At 40.5% G+C, this 13,913-nt stretch overlaps 1 protein-coding gene across 1 annotated transcript in view; it reads left to right on the top strand.

Annotated features, from left to right (window-relative positions):
- The window catches only part of LOC113180809 (chondroitin sulfate proteoglycan 4-like), a 52,501-nt gene extending 39,821 nt beyond the window's left edge, over window positions 1-12,680 (top strand). Inside the window, exons 9-10 of the mRNA XM_077799067.1 lie at window positions 8,928-9,114; window positions 9,749-12,680. Of these exons, the coding sequence (XP_077655193.1) occupies window positions 8,928-9,114; window positions 9,749-11,802 (2,241 nt within the window). The 3' untranslated portion in view covers window positions 11,803-12,680. The remainder of the gene's footprint in view (window positions 1-8,927; window positions 9,115-9,748) is intronic.
- Window positions 12,681-13,913: the final 1,233 nt, after the last annotated feature.

The raw sequence follows: 13,913 nt of genomic DNA, 5'->3' as shown, positions 1-13,913 counted from the left end.
TTAATGTGCTACAGTAATTTAGTGAATGGAAATGAGGTTGTCAGAGGAGAATAACATTTGCTTCACCTTATAACCCATTTATTGTTTCCTTTTGGGGAGAGTACCTGGTTGTTCTTGAATTCATGTCCCCAAGGGATGATGAGAGGAGAGGGCTCAGAAATACCTAAGAGGCCCCGTGCAGGGATTGTACACTCCATCTTTGCATGGTGCACAGGTTGGAGGAGGAATAAGGCTTGGGGCCGGGAGAGCTCCACAGTGGTGGTCAGAGAAAAAAAGGCATGGTGGAAGGACTCTTCATAGGAATAACCAAGAGCTGCTGCTGCCAAGTTGAGTCATTTTAACAGGATGTGTTTTGTTAACTTTATCTGCATGTCACTGGAAAACCCTGACTCTCTTCCCACTTCGGCCATCCTAAAAAACATAGGTAATGTGCGTAGGGGAGAGAATACGCAGAGAGAATTCTGGAGGGATAGAAAACAAAATGTAAAACTCTGACTCCTTCAGGGTAGTGGCTCATTTTGATGTTTCAGCATGTGCATTGTTTTCTAATATAAAAATATAATACATGCTTATTATTAAAAATAAAATGAGAAAGTATTAAAACATTAAATTCCTGGCAAAAGCAGATCATCACCTGAAAATATAGCACAACGAGTGCTGATCTGAAGGCATTTCCAGTTCTGGTTGGCTGGTGTGGTCAAAAATGGACATTTTTATTTGTGACTTGGGAAGAGGAAGACATTTCTTGTCTTCCTGGTGTTGCCCTTTCTAGATCCTGTCTCCGTTTTCACAGGCATGTGGGATGTGTTATCTTTTCCTGAAGTCTGCAGTTTTATGTCTTCTGTCAGTATGACCCAGATTAGCTCCCAACCATTTTATGATGACTCAGATTTATTACCCAGACAATTTGGGGAAATAAAAGAAGGGATGTAGGCTGGGCACTGTGGTGCACACATGTAATCCCAGTGGCTCTGGAGCATGAGGCAGAAGGATCATGAGTTCAAAGCCAACCTCAGCAAAAGTGAGGCACTAAGAAACTCAGTGAGACCCTGTCTCTAAATAAAATACAAAATAGTTCTGGGGATGCAGCTCAGTGGGCAAGTGCCCCTATGTTCAATCCCTGGTACTCACACCCCCCCTCCCCCCAAAAAATAAAGAATTGATGGAGACAGGTTATGGAGGTAGTGAAGAGGATCAAATGCTTTTTTCTTGAGTTGGAGACCATAGCTCAGAGGTAGATCACTGGCCCAGGATGTATGAGGCTCTAGGTTCCATCCCCAGCCCTGGAGGTGATAGGGGTACTTTTCTCCAAAATATTCAATGAAGATACTTATTAACACACGTTAATGTACTATGCACTTTCATAACTTCTTCAGTCTTTTTGGCAAAAAAAGGGGAGTGCTTGGGAACCAATTAAATATATGATAAGTTCAGCTCTGAAAGTGTTAAGTTATCAAATGGATTTGATTTAGGTTTGGCTTCCTAGGCCAGTTTTTCTAATCACAAGAGCCAATTGCGGGAGTGTTTTAGGCGACTGATGGTTGCATGCTCTTTCACACCTGTCCCTGAGACATTAAATTGTTCCCATTTCTCCATGTGTCCCCTCCAGTAGGGGAGGCAAAACTACTCTTTCTTGCTTATGATGGATAATTGAAAATGAACATTTTAATCAGTGACTTTGGATAGAAATAACTTATGAAAGAAATTTTGGCTCTAGTATGCTTAATATCATACTTTGGCAAAACAATCAGGAGGAAAAATTTTGTTATGTTATTGCTCAAAAATATTTTCTTACTCCAGAATAAATTCACCATTTTTTAAAAACCATACCATGTCAGCCTACCAAGATATATAAGTAACCTTCCTGCTATTTGCCATATTATATCTGTCTAGATGGAAATAAGATAAACCACAGAAACTTTTGCTGAAAATCTGCTGCTGAAGGATTAAACATGAGCATTCCAAGAGAGTAAATCATCAGATTTTAAAATTAAATGACAGCTTTTTAAAAAAACAGATTTAGAGAAATGATTGTTCCTTTTAAAGGGTATATGGACAAAATAAGAATCTAATTTTATAAAGCACTGAGCTCTTCCAAGTAGAGCTGTAAGCTAATTGAGTGATTTTCATTCCAGTGCTTGTTGAGATAATTTAGAGTCATTAAAAAGCAAAGTGTTCCGGGGTTGACGTTTATGATGCCTGGCCTCTTTCCACAAAGCCAGTAATTGCATTTTGGTTATTGTGCTGTTGTGGATGGGAGCTCATCCATCTTAGTCTCTGCCTACTGCTGCCACACAGATACAGGTTCCCAGAGCCACATTTAGAAAATTATACAATCATTTCTGGGTCTAAATATGTCTAAATTACTTCTCCCAGAACCTGGGTGTATTGCTCCAGACAACATTTAAAATTTTTAAGAAATGGTGAACACCTTCCCATGGGATAGAAATTAATTTATTACTATGTAATGGTGAATGCAATCAACTTAATGGCTCATTAAGATTTGGTCCCTGAATTTGCTTATCGGGGAGGGATCAGTGTCTCCTGTTATTAATTAATCTATCTCACCCCTACCTCTGCTTAATGGGGACCCCTAGCTCAATGGCGCTAGACTCAGTAGTCATTGTGGACATTTTCTGCCAGTTTTTTGTTGTTGTAGTTGTTGTTTCAGCAATCTTGTTTTTGCCATTACAAGTCACTGAATTACACAGAGAGTGTTTTTCCATGTGTAATAATTATTGTGCTGTTACCTAGTCACCTGCTCATTGTTCGAACTGGAAATAACTGCTGGGTCTTGGCCCAAAGACTTTGAATAACCAGAGATGATTCTGTCTGTTAGAATTGTTGGCTTTGAGAAGAGAGATAGAACCATTTAGGAACTCAGGTTTCCTGAGGTAGAAGCCTCAGGAACTCAGGCTTCTACCCATTCCCAGTGGTGTAATCACTCCTGGGTCTTAACCCAGCCTGAGTTATTTAACCTGATACCTGGGAACTCTCTAACCCTTGGCACCCTGAGCTGTCCTGGACTTCTGATCTCTTCTGGAAACTTTGTGACTAGGCTGTTTTCTGCAGCCACAAGGGGCCAGTTCTGGTGGAAAAGAGAAAGAGCACACAGAGGGGAGTCATCCTCTGAGCTCACCTTTCAGGAGCACAGGATCTTGGTGCCTTCAGGGGGATAGCTTTTAGGGTTTTCTTTTGTTAATCCTCACAGAACCTTAGAGGCCTTATCTTCTTGAATTGTTTGGCTTTCTGTAGTTTCTTTTCCCTATGAACACCTGCCCAAGGGACTGGGGTTGTGGCTCAGTGGTTAGAGCACTCACCTAGCACAAGCAGGGTGCTGGGTTTGATCCTCAGCACCACATAAAAGTAAAATAAAAGTATTGTGTCCAACTACAACATTAAAAAAAATAAAAGAAAGAAAACCTGCCCAAGATAGAAATTTGGGGATCAGTCCTCTTTCCTTTGCTTCTTCTGGCCAGACACTATCCTACCCAGAGACACGGACTTTGGGTAAAGCCGTTGTGTTGTGGAACCAAGTGGGTGGATTCTGTCTCCATCTCTCCCTCCCCATCCCCAGACTGACCCTGAGATAATTTGGTTACTCTGTTTGCCAATTGGAATTTCAAAGCTATGTTTGACATTTAAGCCCCACTATGGGAAGAATCAGTATAAAAGAACTGTGCTCTGGTTTTCTTATCAGGATCCTGAGGAGCTATATTTAGAAAGACCCTCAGAGTGAAGATATTCTCTTGAGTATTCCAACCCTGTCTTTTGGCCATGTTTGACTATTCCATTCTTCTACATTCGGTCCTGTCCACGTGTACTTATTATGGACCTATAAAATGTCTTTAGGAAAAAAGAAAAACATTGTCAAGCCAGGTGCTAGAAGCCCAGCACCTCAGGGGGCTGGGGCAGAAGGATCACAAGTTTGAGGCTGCTCCCACAACTTAGTGAGACCTTGTCTAAAAATAAAAGTTAGGGGCTGGGGATATAGCTTAGGAGTAGAGCATCTCTGGGTTCAATCCCCAGTATCACCCAAAATAAAAGAAATTATCAGATTCCATGACACGATGACTCCAGCACGCATGGTGTATCTGAGCTCCTGTTGCTCACTGGATTCATCCAAGGACAATCACATGACCTTAGCTCTCTGGATTCAGGTTTAAAACACTTAGCCTCCTGCACACAGGTATCTGCTAGGTACCTAGATGGCCTTGAAACAGGAATGATCCCCAGTGAAAAAAATCCTTTTCCTTCCACCCCACCCTTTTCCTCCTTGTGTCTTCTGATTTAAAAAATGGCCCTCTTGTAGAAGAACTGGAATGCTACCTTTCTTTAATTTTGCCACTTATAACAAACACAGTCTATAGAATGAACTATTTCTTTGAATCTTTACAAGTCTGGACAACCTCTGGCTGATACTGACTGTTCTGGCCAGGCCAGACCACAAAGTAGTATTTGTCTGCCTTCCTCATCCTTACCCACTGACTTTCCCAATTACTAGTCTCCTTGAAGTCCGAGAGCTTATCTTGGGAAGTTATTTTTTGCCTAAAAGCTCACTGACTGTGAATGCAACTCTTAGTGGGAAAAGGATGAACTCTGGAGTTACATAGGACTAGGTTCAAAACTAGGCTGTCCCATTTATTGTTTATTTACATTTTCTGAGCCTTTTCCAATCTGTGAAGTGGGCCCTAACAAATAAAATTTAGAAAGGGGCTGGGGATATATTTCAGTGGTAGAGTATCTATGGGCTCAATCACCAGTATCACCCAAAAGAAAAGAAATAAAATAAAATGAGTTACGTTAAGTGCCTTGTAGAATGCCTGGACTTTGTATTTAGGGTTCAATAAAACTTAGGTATTTTCATGTGTTTTTGTTAATTTTTCCATGTGTAAGAAATATCCTGGATTGCCTTATTTCCACTGCTTAATGATTATAAATGTACATACTTTCTAATTAAATTTTATAAAATGTTATAAAAAGTAGTTTATTTTTTTATTAAACAAATATTTATTGAAATGCCCAGTAGTAGAATGGTAAACAAATACTTAATTACAAAGGAGCTAGAACTAAGCTTCCAGATATGTGCCAACAACTTCAGCCTACAAATTCTACCAATTCTCATTATTATGAGAAAAAAATATTTATTTTATTAGACATGTTTTAGGACTTTCAGATTGCCTAATATCTTCATGCAGGGATTCACTACAAAAAAAATGAGTATAGCCTTCCATCTTAACTAGAATCTCCCCCATGTCCCAGTGAGCAACTAACTGGTCAGTGAGGACTTAGACACTCTTTAGAAAGACCTAGAAGGCCCAAGGCCTGCCATTTTGAGCACTGATATTGTTATAAGCCCATTAGATTAAATGCACATCTGAAAGACATTATTCTGTATTTTAATGCACAGATGGAGGTCCAGAGAGGTTAAATGAGTGGCATGCAGACCACAGAGCTGAAAATTGCTTGCATTTACATTTGAATTCAACTCTCATTGATCCAAGGCTCAAAATCTACTACACTCTTCTGCTTTCATTTTCATATTAAGTGTCCTTTTCTTCCTTAGAGGAATAAGAGCAGTAATTCAAGCAGTTGGAGCCAAAGAGTTCCTCTCAGTAAAGTACTATACAAGAAAGCTCTCTTGAGTGCCTGGAGATGTGGGAGATGTGGCTTCTGTCCCCAGCTGTGCTACCAACCAGCCCTGCAATGGGGCAAGGGCAAGGGTCCATTCATTCCCAACTTCTTTAAACTTTCAGCAGCCTCTCAGATGTAAACTTTAACGCATCACAGAAAGTTCAGTAGGGCCCTGTCCTTAGAGTCAAATCCCTTTTTAATATCTGACAAAAGTTCTTTGTGGTTCCTTAGAAATCAACAATCTGAGATACAGAAGGTTTAGATCTCTGCCATCCATGGATCTTGTAATATTGTTCCTTCAAATAAAAGCATTACTCTGAGAAGTTCTAAGATTTGGAACCACATCTACCCATTCCTGGGTGACACAGGATGACAGCCTTGTTAAAGGCCCAAGTTTGAGGCTGTGGGAGTGGGAGGTAGTTTTGGGAGGAGGGAGATAGACTAACTCAGAATAGGAAAAAAATCACTTCTTGATTTTAGAGTCCCCAAGACATTGTGGGTTGGTCCCTGTCCCTCTGCATATGTGGGTCATCAGAGAATAGGGATTATTGGTCCTTTCTTGAAGCTGATATAGTAAAACACTACAGGATTTCCTTTAGAAATTACTTCTAAAAACAAGGTTTTCTCTGATATAACCACAGTATAATTTTCACAATTGTAAAATTAACATTGCTATAAATCTATTGTACAACTTATAGATCTTATTCAAATTTCCCAAATTGTTTTAGTAAGTGTCCTTTATAGCAAAAGAGAAATTACACACAGCATGAAACATAGCATTTAGTTGTCAAGTTTCTTTAGTCTCCTTTAATAAGTAGAAACACTTCTCAGTTCTATTATATTGTCTTTTATGATCTTGCCTTTTTAAAAAATTTTTTAAAGGCTACAGGCCAGTTCTCTGCAGAATGCCCTTGAGTTTGATCTTATCTGATATTTTATCTGATGTTTCCTTGTGATCACATTCAGCGTGTGCATTCTGGGCAGGAATGCCATGGGAGCTGTTGGTTCTTCTCAGAGTTTCCTATCAGCAGGCTTTGATGTTGGCTCTGTCAGGGAGTGAAGACATTTATTCATTGCTTGGTGGAGCACTGCCTTTTGGGTTTCTCCATTGAGCAAGTGCTTTTCTCCCTATTGTGATAAATCAGTGTCTTGAGGAGACACTTTGTAACCATTTAACAATCCTCTTTCTCATCATGCTTTAGCCTATTTTAGCAATCATTTTAGGATCTTGCCTAAAACATTATGGCTGTTATAGTTGTCAAATGGTGATTTTTATCATATTGTTTTCCTACTATGTTTCTTAGTTGGAATTCTAAATTGGTTTTAATGTTATTCCAGAAAGACCTTTTCTCTAAAAGAGGAAAATATCTGGGCTAATGTAAATTCAGAGGATAAAAACCTCCCCTCCCCTTCTTAATCCCAGAGCTCAGGTATTCAGCTAAGTGGCTTATCCATCCATTTTTAATACAGTGGAAATATGTAGAGCTGTTGGAAGCTGTTCCTAAGGCCATTTTTCCATTTGAGGTGACAAAATCCCCAACCTTCTCTGAGATCCTTCTCTCCTCAGGTTCACTCCATTCTTTTTGTCTCATCAAATCCTGGCCTCCTTCTTTCTTTCTGGGCCCTTTCCAGGAACTGCTGTGGGGTTGAGTTGCTATTAGTACCACACACACACACACATACCCACCTGCAAACCTGCATGCTCACATACATAGCCCTTAGAATCCGGCTCCTGAAGCTGGAGAGGCTAAAACCCTCTTTGCAACATTAAAGACTCTATTCCCCTGCAGTCCTCCTTCAGGGTGTGACTGGCAAGTGGGAATCCCACAGTCACTCTTATTCCCCTTCACTTCAGCACTTTCTATCCAGTCTTAAAATCCCGATGCTCAAGATCCCTCTGATTCAATTCTCTCACTCTCCAGTGCAAAATGAGTCAACTGGTTTTTGACATTTCATTTCTCACTCTTGAAATGCTTCTTCAAAAATAGAATTTCAATGAGACTTCTCCTCCACTAGACTCTTGAAATATAAACCATGTCTAGGACTCTTCTCCAGTTATTTTTCCTTGGAACATTTTATTATTTCAATAAAAAAGTATATATATATATATATATATATATATATATATGTGTGTGTGTGTGTGTGTGTGTGTGTGTGTGTGTGTGTGTATTTAGGAAAGCTAATTGTTACTTACATCCAAGTACTAATGGACAAGAGTGACCAGTTTTCAAGAAAATCTAAGAAAATCTTTCCTCCTGGTTAAAATACTAGTTTACTTACAGTTATAAGAAATTGGACTTCTTGAGTTGGGATTGTGGCTCAGTGGTAGAGCGCTTGCCTAGCATGTGTGAGGCACTGGGTTCAATCCTCAGCACCACATAAAATAAATAAATAAAGGTATTGTGTCAATCTATAACTAAAAATATTTTTTAAAAATAAAGAAATTGGATTTCTTTTGCCTTATGAAGCAGAGCAGGGACCTTTTAGGAACATCCTCAGGTCCAAAATTCATGGCACAATCTCCTGTTTCTGGGAGGAGGAATATGTTTATGACCTTTTGTCACAAATCTGAAGCTAGGAATAGAAATGGTAGGACTGTTAAATCAAGAAGTCTCATTTTCCAGGAACTTCTGTGGAGCTGAGTTGCTATTACTACCAGAAATGACCATCTTTGAAGAAGATAATAGAGTTTCCAATTTCCAATCCAAATTGGATTTCTTTTAATCAGAGTAATTCAATTTCTCATAAGCAATCTGTTCCTTTCTGAGGAAATGTGGAGAGATGGTGATTTCTCATCCCCATTTAAAATCCCCCAATGACACCATCCTTGCCTCATCCTCGAATAGTGTAAGGAACAAGAATCTCCTCACCAACAGTTTTGGGGCACTCTGGGACAAGGAGCTTACCTTCCATAGACACTTCCTACAACTCTGGTTCTGTATATATCCACTAAACTAGCACTGAGCCAGAGCAATACATATTCAGAGAGCCAGACTTCTGTACTTCATATATTGACTGATGCAGTAGACTCAAAAGTTCTGTAAATTATATGATAGTTTATCCTGGGCAGTTTTGACCTGGGCACTAATGAGACCCACTTAAATTTAGAATCCCCTTGATTTGGAAAACAAGTTACCACCTTTTCTGTGTCCCTGCTTTACATGGATATGTGCAATTATTTGAGCCTGAATAGAGTAAGCCATGAGAAGATCTTATGTCCTCCAGGTAGGGTACATATTAATCCTTGCATCATCCTGGAAGCTAGGGGATAATTTTTCTTACTGTTTTTCTAGGTCAGTGAAGGCCTGATATTATACGAGCATGTGGATCGAGTGAACACAGGCTGGACTGCAGAAGACTCTTTCACATTCATAGCGTCCTCCCCACCAGCAGCAGCTCTAGGCCCCAAGGAGTTCCGCATTAGCATTTCATATGAAGTTCAGGAGCCTGGTCAGCAGAGTTGCCTGCTCGCAAACACAGGTAATGCTACAGGATATGGTCAGTACCTTACCTATATTAAAATAGGAACAATTGGGGAAGAAATCTTTCACTTTTGTCAATGCTATGATGCCAACCTTTGAAATAAAACTAATACAGTTATAACAATCTGTTATTTTGTTATATGTCCTCTTTCTCTGAGCCTCTTCTATTTCCTCTCATGACCTTAATGGCTGTATTGGGGAAAGGATGGCAACTTGGCTTTAAATAATTTTATTTGTACCTCTGAAAGGGGACTTCACAATGCCCGTGACTGAAAACTGTTGATAGGAAATGAAAATGACAATTTAGGTAAGTTTTTGAAAGGAAAGAGGTATTGAAAGCTGCATTTGTTTCCATAGCAAGAGAAAGTCCAGTAGTAGATAAGTTAGGAAATTACCACTTAGTAAGTGAATCTAAAGTTTTAGGGCATATTACTTGCCTGAAATGTTTTCCTAATTGTGTACCTGTGGGTTTGTATTTAAAATTCTTTTTTTTTTCACATGCCTTGGGTAGAAATGTTAATTTAGGTACATAAACAACCAAGTGTTTAGAATAATCTAGTAGGAGAAAGTGATTTACAGCCATCATCCGAATGTTCTAATGAGATGTCACTTTGTTCTTTATGTTTTAACAGGAGCTGCTGTAAAAGAGGGAGACAGAGTTCTAATTGACCAATCTAAGTTAGATGCTTCCAACCTCTTATTTAAACTACCTGAATCTCAGCGTTCTTCCTATGAAATTTGGTTCCAGATTATATCTCTTCCTTATCATGGAACCATTATGGTTGGAGAAAGAAATCTTACCAAAGGAAAACCTAATTTCTCCCAGTCTCTAATTAATAAACTTAGACTCACATACCTTCACGATGACTCTGAAACACTGGCTGATGGTTTCACCTTTGCTGTTTGGTCAAATGAAAAGCATAAGTCTGTCACCAAGCCGGAGGCTGACTTTATTGAGGAGATGTTTAACATCACCATCACTCCCGTGAATGACCAGGCACCAGAATTAAAGACAAAAGGACTTCGGTTGAAAGTTCTGCAAGGCAGTAGGGTGGCTGTGGGACCTGAAGTCCTAAAAGTGGAAGATCTAGACAGCCCTCCAGATGAGATCAGATATACAATCATCCGTCACCCCAGTAATGGCTTTTTGGCAATGACTTACCCTCCAGACACACTTGTTCATCAATTCACCCAAGCTGACATAGATAACTCTCAGGTGTGGTTTGCACAAGACGGAAGCCTATCCTCTGGAGTGTTTTACTTCAGTGTGACTGATGGTGAACACCGCCCTCTCTACAAGCTCTTCCACCTGGACGTCATTCCCATTTCCATCACCCTCATGAACCTCACAGACCTTTTTGTCCCACAAGGCCAGACAACGGTCCCCATCACTAATGCTCACCTGTCAGCAGTGACAAATGGAAGGAGCCCCCAGATCATTTACCGAATAACATGGCCTCTCCAACACGGGCACCTGCTGATTGGAAACCAGGTGGTCAGCAGCTTTGGACAGGAGGATTTGGATTCAGGAAGACTCTCCTACCACATGACAAACCTCACGGCCTCAGAGGACCAGTTACGGTTTTCACTGTTTACATCAGAATGCAACCTGACAGGACAAACCCTGGGTATCAGAGTGCAGCCGTTATTGAGGGTTACATCAAATCTGAAAATTGCCAACAGGGTGGCTCATCAGCTGAGAAGAAAGGACCTTGATGCTACTGAGCTTGCTAACATGACTAACAGTGATCCCAAATTTGAAGTGACAGAACCCCCTGTCCACGGAAGACTTATACGAAGAGTGATTCACAGCACTGTAATGGAAGATGCAACTCTATTCACTCAGAGGGACATTGACCAAGGGCTATTGATGCTCGATCCACATGCCAATCTATCAGGCACTGATATGCTGAATGATTCCTTCACTTTCTTGCTCAGGGCAGATCATGTACAGCCAGCAATCGGTCATCTCCCCTTCATCATCATGCCGCTTGACCCCTGGCTTTTGCAGACTCTTACATCAGATGTTCCTTTACTAGTTACTGGTGATAACCTCGTGACCTCAGTTCTCTTGCAGAAAAAGCCTGTGGTTTCTTCAGGACCCGTGGCACTGACACAGATGGAAACTCTGGGGAAGCTGACCCAGGCTAGATCACACAGAGCAGATCCCTGGGGACCCTTCAGTGGTGAAGAGCCAAGTTTGGATGACAAGGTCTCTCCTACCACTAGCATTTGGCCACCAGCTGCTACCAAAGCCAGCTCTGGGGCACCCACTCAGCTCAGAGAAAGCAGTTACCCGCTGATCGTCATTATACCCTTGGCTGCAGTATTCCTTCTGCTAATGTTGACTGTGGTGGCCTTGTGTGTCTGGCTGCTGGGCCAGAGGAAAGAAAAGGCAAAACCTCTTATCGAGCCCCAGGCCAACCTAGAACCCACAACCCCAAGTTGTAGGCCAGAAAGGAGTATAACAGTTCCTACCGTCACGGTGACACCCCTCATGAAAAGCTCCAGCAGTCCCCCAGCCAGTCTTTTCAGGGCTCCTCCATGTGGACAAATGGCCTCTCCAGTGGCTGAACCAACAGAAAGATGTGCTCCTTGGGAGACGTGGATGAACCTGGATCCCGACATGATCAAGCTCTGCCGACAAACCAACCCAACGCTGAAGCACAACCAGTACTGGGTCTAGATTGGGGGCTGTGTTTCTTATTGACCACCTACATGTACCAGGTACTAGGATAGGCACAAAAGAAAGAAAGAAAGAGAGAGGAAGGAAGGAAGGAAGAAGGAAGAAAACCAACCTGACCTTGCTAGCCACTCACTGTCATGACCCTAGGGTTGGTGGGTGTTTATTGGAACTTCTGAACAGCACTCATAGGCTTTCCATGGCAGGTTTTGTATGACCTCTGCTGGACATGATTCACCCAGTATTCATAAGCTTTTGTCAATATTTAAACCCTTTACCAAGGTGCTACTGAATGTATTGGCCCCACTGAAAAGCAGCAGTCTTAATGGGACATGGAGTTAAAGCTTTGAATATTTTTCATTGAGGATTCGCTCTGAGTGAGTCAGCAGGAAGTGCAAGAACCGCCTCAGCAGTAGGAGAGGCAATTTATCACCCCAGTGAGTCTGTTTATGTGGTGTTTTTCTGCAGTGCCTTCTCCATGGGGTCCCTAGTTTTGTTTTCCTATTGCAGAAAATGCGGTGATGATCCAGATAATGGATCTTCCTTTGAAGATATTCACTGCATGCTTTATATTTCACCAAAGATTTTATCTTTTCTGACTTGTGAAATCAAGCCTAACAGTAGTAGAAATACTATTGGAAGCTTCTAAGAGAAAAAAGTTTGTTAAATGCTTTTGTGGACCTTCAATTTGGCTTTACTTTTTAATGAATAGAAATAATGACAAATTTGTATTTGAATTCTCTAATTGCACTGACCAAATATTAGTTTCTGCAGTTGTAAAATGAAGATATTAGTACTTGTATGAGTACTTGCTTTGGATTTCCAATCACAAGACCTTCAATATAAGTGGTTTATGTTGGGGATTGGCAAATTTTTTTTCTGTAAAGAGTAACTTAATAAACATTTTGGTTTTGTGGGCCCCAATCAGTCTCTGTTATTCATTCACCTTTTTTTTTAAAATCAGCCTTTGAAAAATGTAAAAATAATCCTTAGTTCTTGAATTTTCCCTGTAGACCATAATATGCCAATATCTCAATTAGCGTTCTGGAAGTGTGTGGTCCAAGGCTGGCTCAGCAATTCAAGGTTGTTATCAAGGATGGAAGCTCTTTTGTTCCCTCTGCCCTACCTTCCTCAGCATCATTCCTTCCTTAGCATCTCACTCTTTTGTCCAATTCTTTGTCCTTGTCAGATGGCTGCCAAAACTCCAAGCAATACAGTCACATTCAAGACAAATCACAGTGGATAAGAGAAAGGACAAAATGACTTTTTCTTAGAGGCTCTTATTTTTTTTAAAATTTATTTATTTATTCTAATTTGTTATACATGACAGCAGAATACATTTCAATTCATAGTACACATATAGAGCACAATTTTTCATGACTCTGATTGTACACAGAGTCACACCATTTGTGTCTTCATACATGTACTTGGGATAATAATGTCCATCTCATTTCACCATCTTTTAGAGAGACTCCTATTTTACTTGTATTATTATTTTAATCTTACAAGGAGAATTCCTCCCTAATCATTTATTATTCTTTTTGTGGCACATTGCCTAGAATTCAGCAACATGATTTCCAACTCTCCACCAATCGTCCAAATACCAGCAAAAGGAAGTGAGATTCTCATGACTGATCATCTCTGGGCCTGAGAGAAGATCCACCACATCTGAGATCAGTGAATCACTAGCTCAGTCCATGGTGTAATTAGAGAAGGATGAAGGGGATCACAATTAGATTGGCAGTGAATTATGTCTATTAAAATACTTTTGGGGTATTAAAATACCCGAGAAACAAAAACTTTGATCATTCAAATTGGATTCTAATATTTCCTTTTCATTCAATACTTTTCTTGAAGCCAGAGGCTGGTATTCCAGGTGTGGGGCTGGAGGTGGAGTGGGCTATGATGGGGGTGAGTGTGAAGGAAGATATGTTCCCAAGGGTCATTTGGCAATGGCTGGGGACAATTTTGATTTCCAAAACTGCTGGGAAAGGGAACTTCTTGCATCTACTGAGTAGTGGCTCTAAATATCCAACGATGCACAAGACAGCAAAGAATGATCTGGCCCCAAAGGTCAAGGATGCCAAAACAAGAGATGCTGGCTTAAGTGATAC

Source organism: Urocitellus parryii, chromosome 1 (genome assembly GCF_045843805.1).
Source record: "Urocitellus parryii isolate mUroPar1 chromosome 1, mUroPar1.hap1, whole genome shotgun sequence".
Taxonomy (NCBI): Eukaryota; Metazoa; Chordata; class Mammalia; order Rodentia; family Sciuridae; genus Urocitellus; species Urocitellus parryii.
This window is presented reverse-complemented; position numbering and strand designations above follow the sequence as displayed.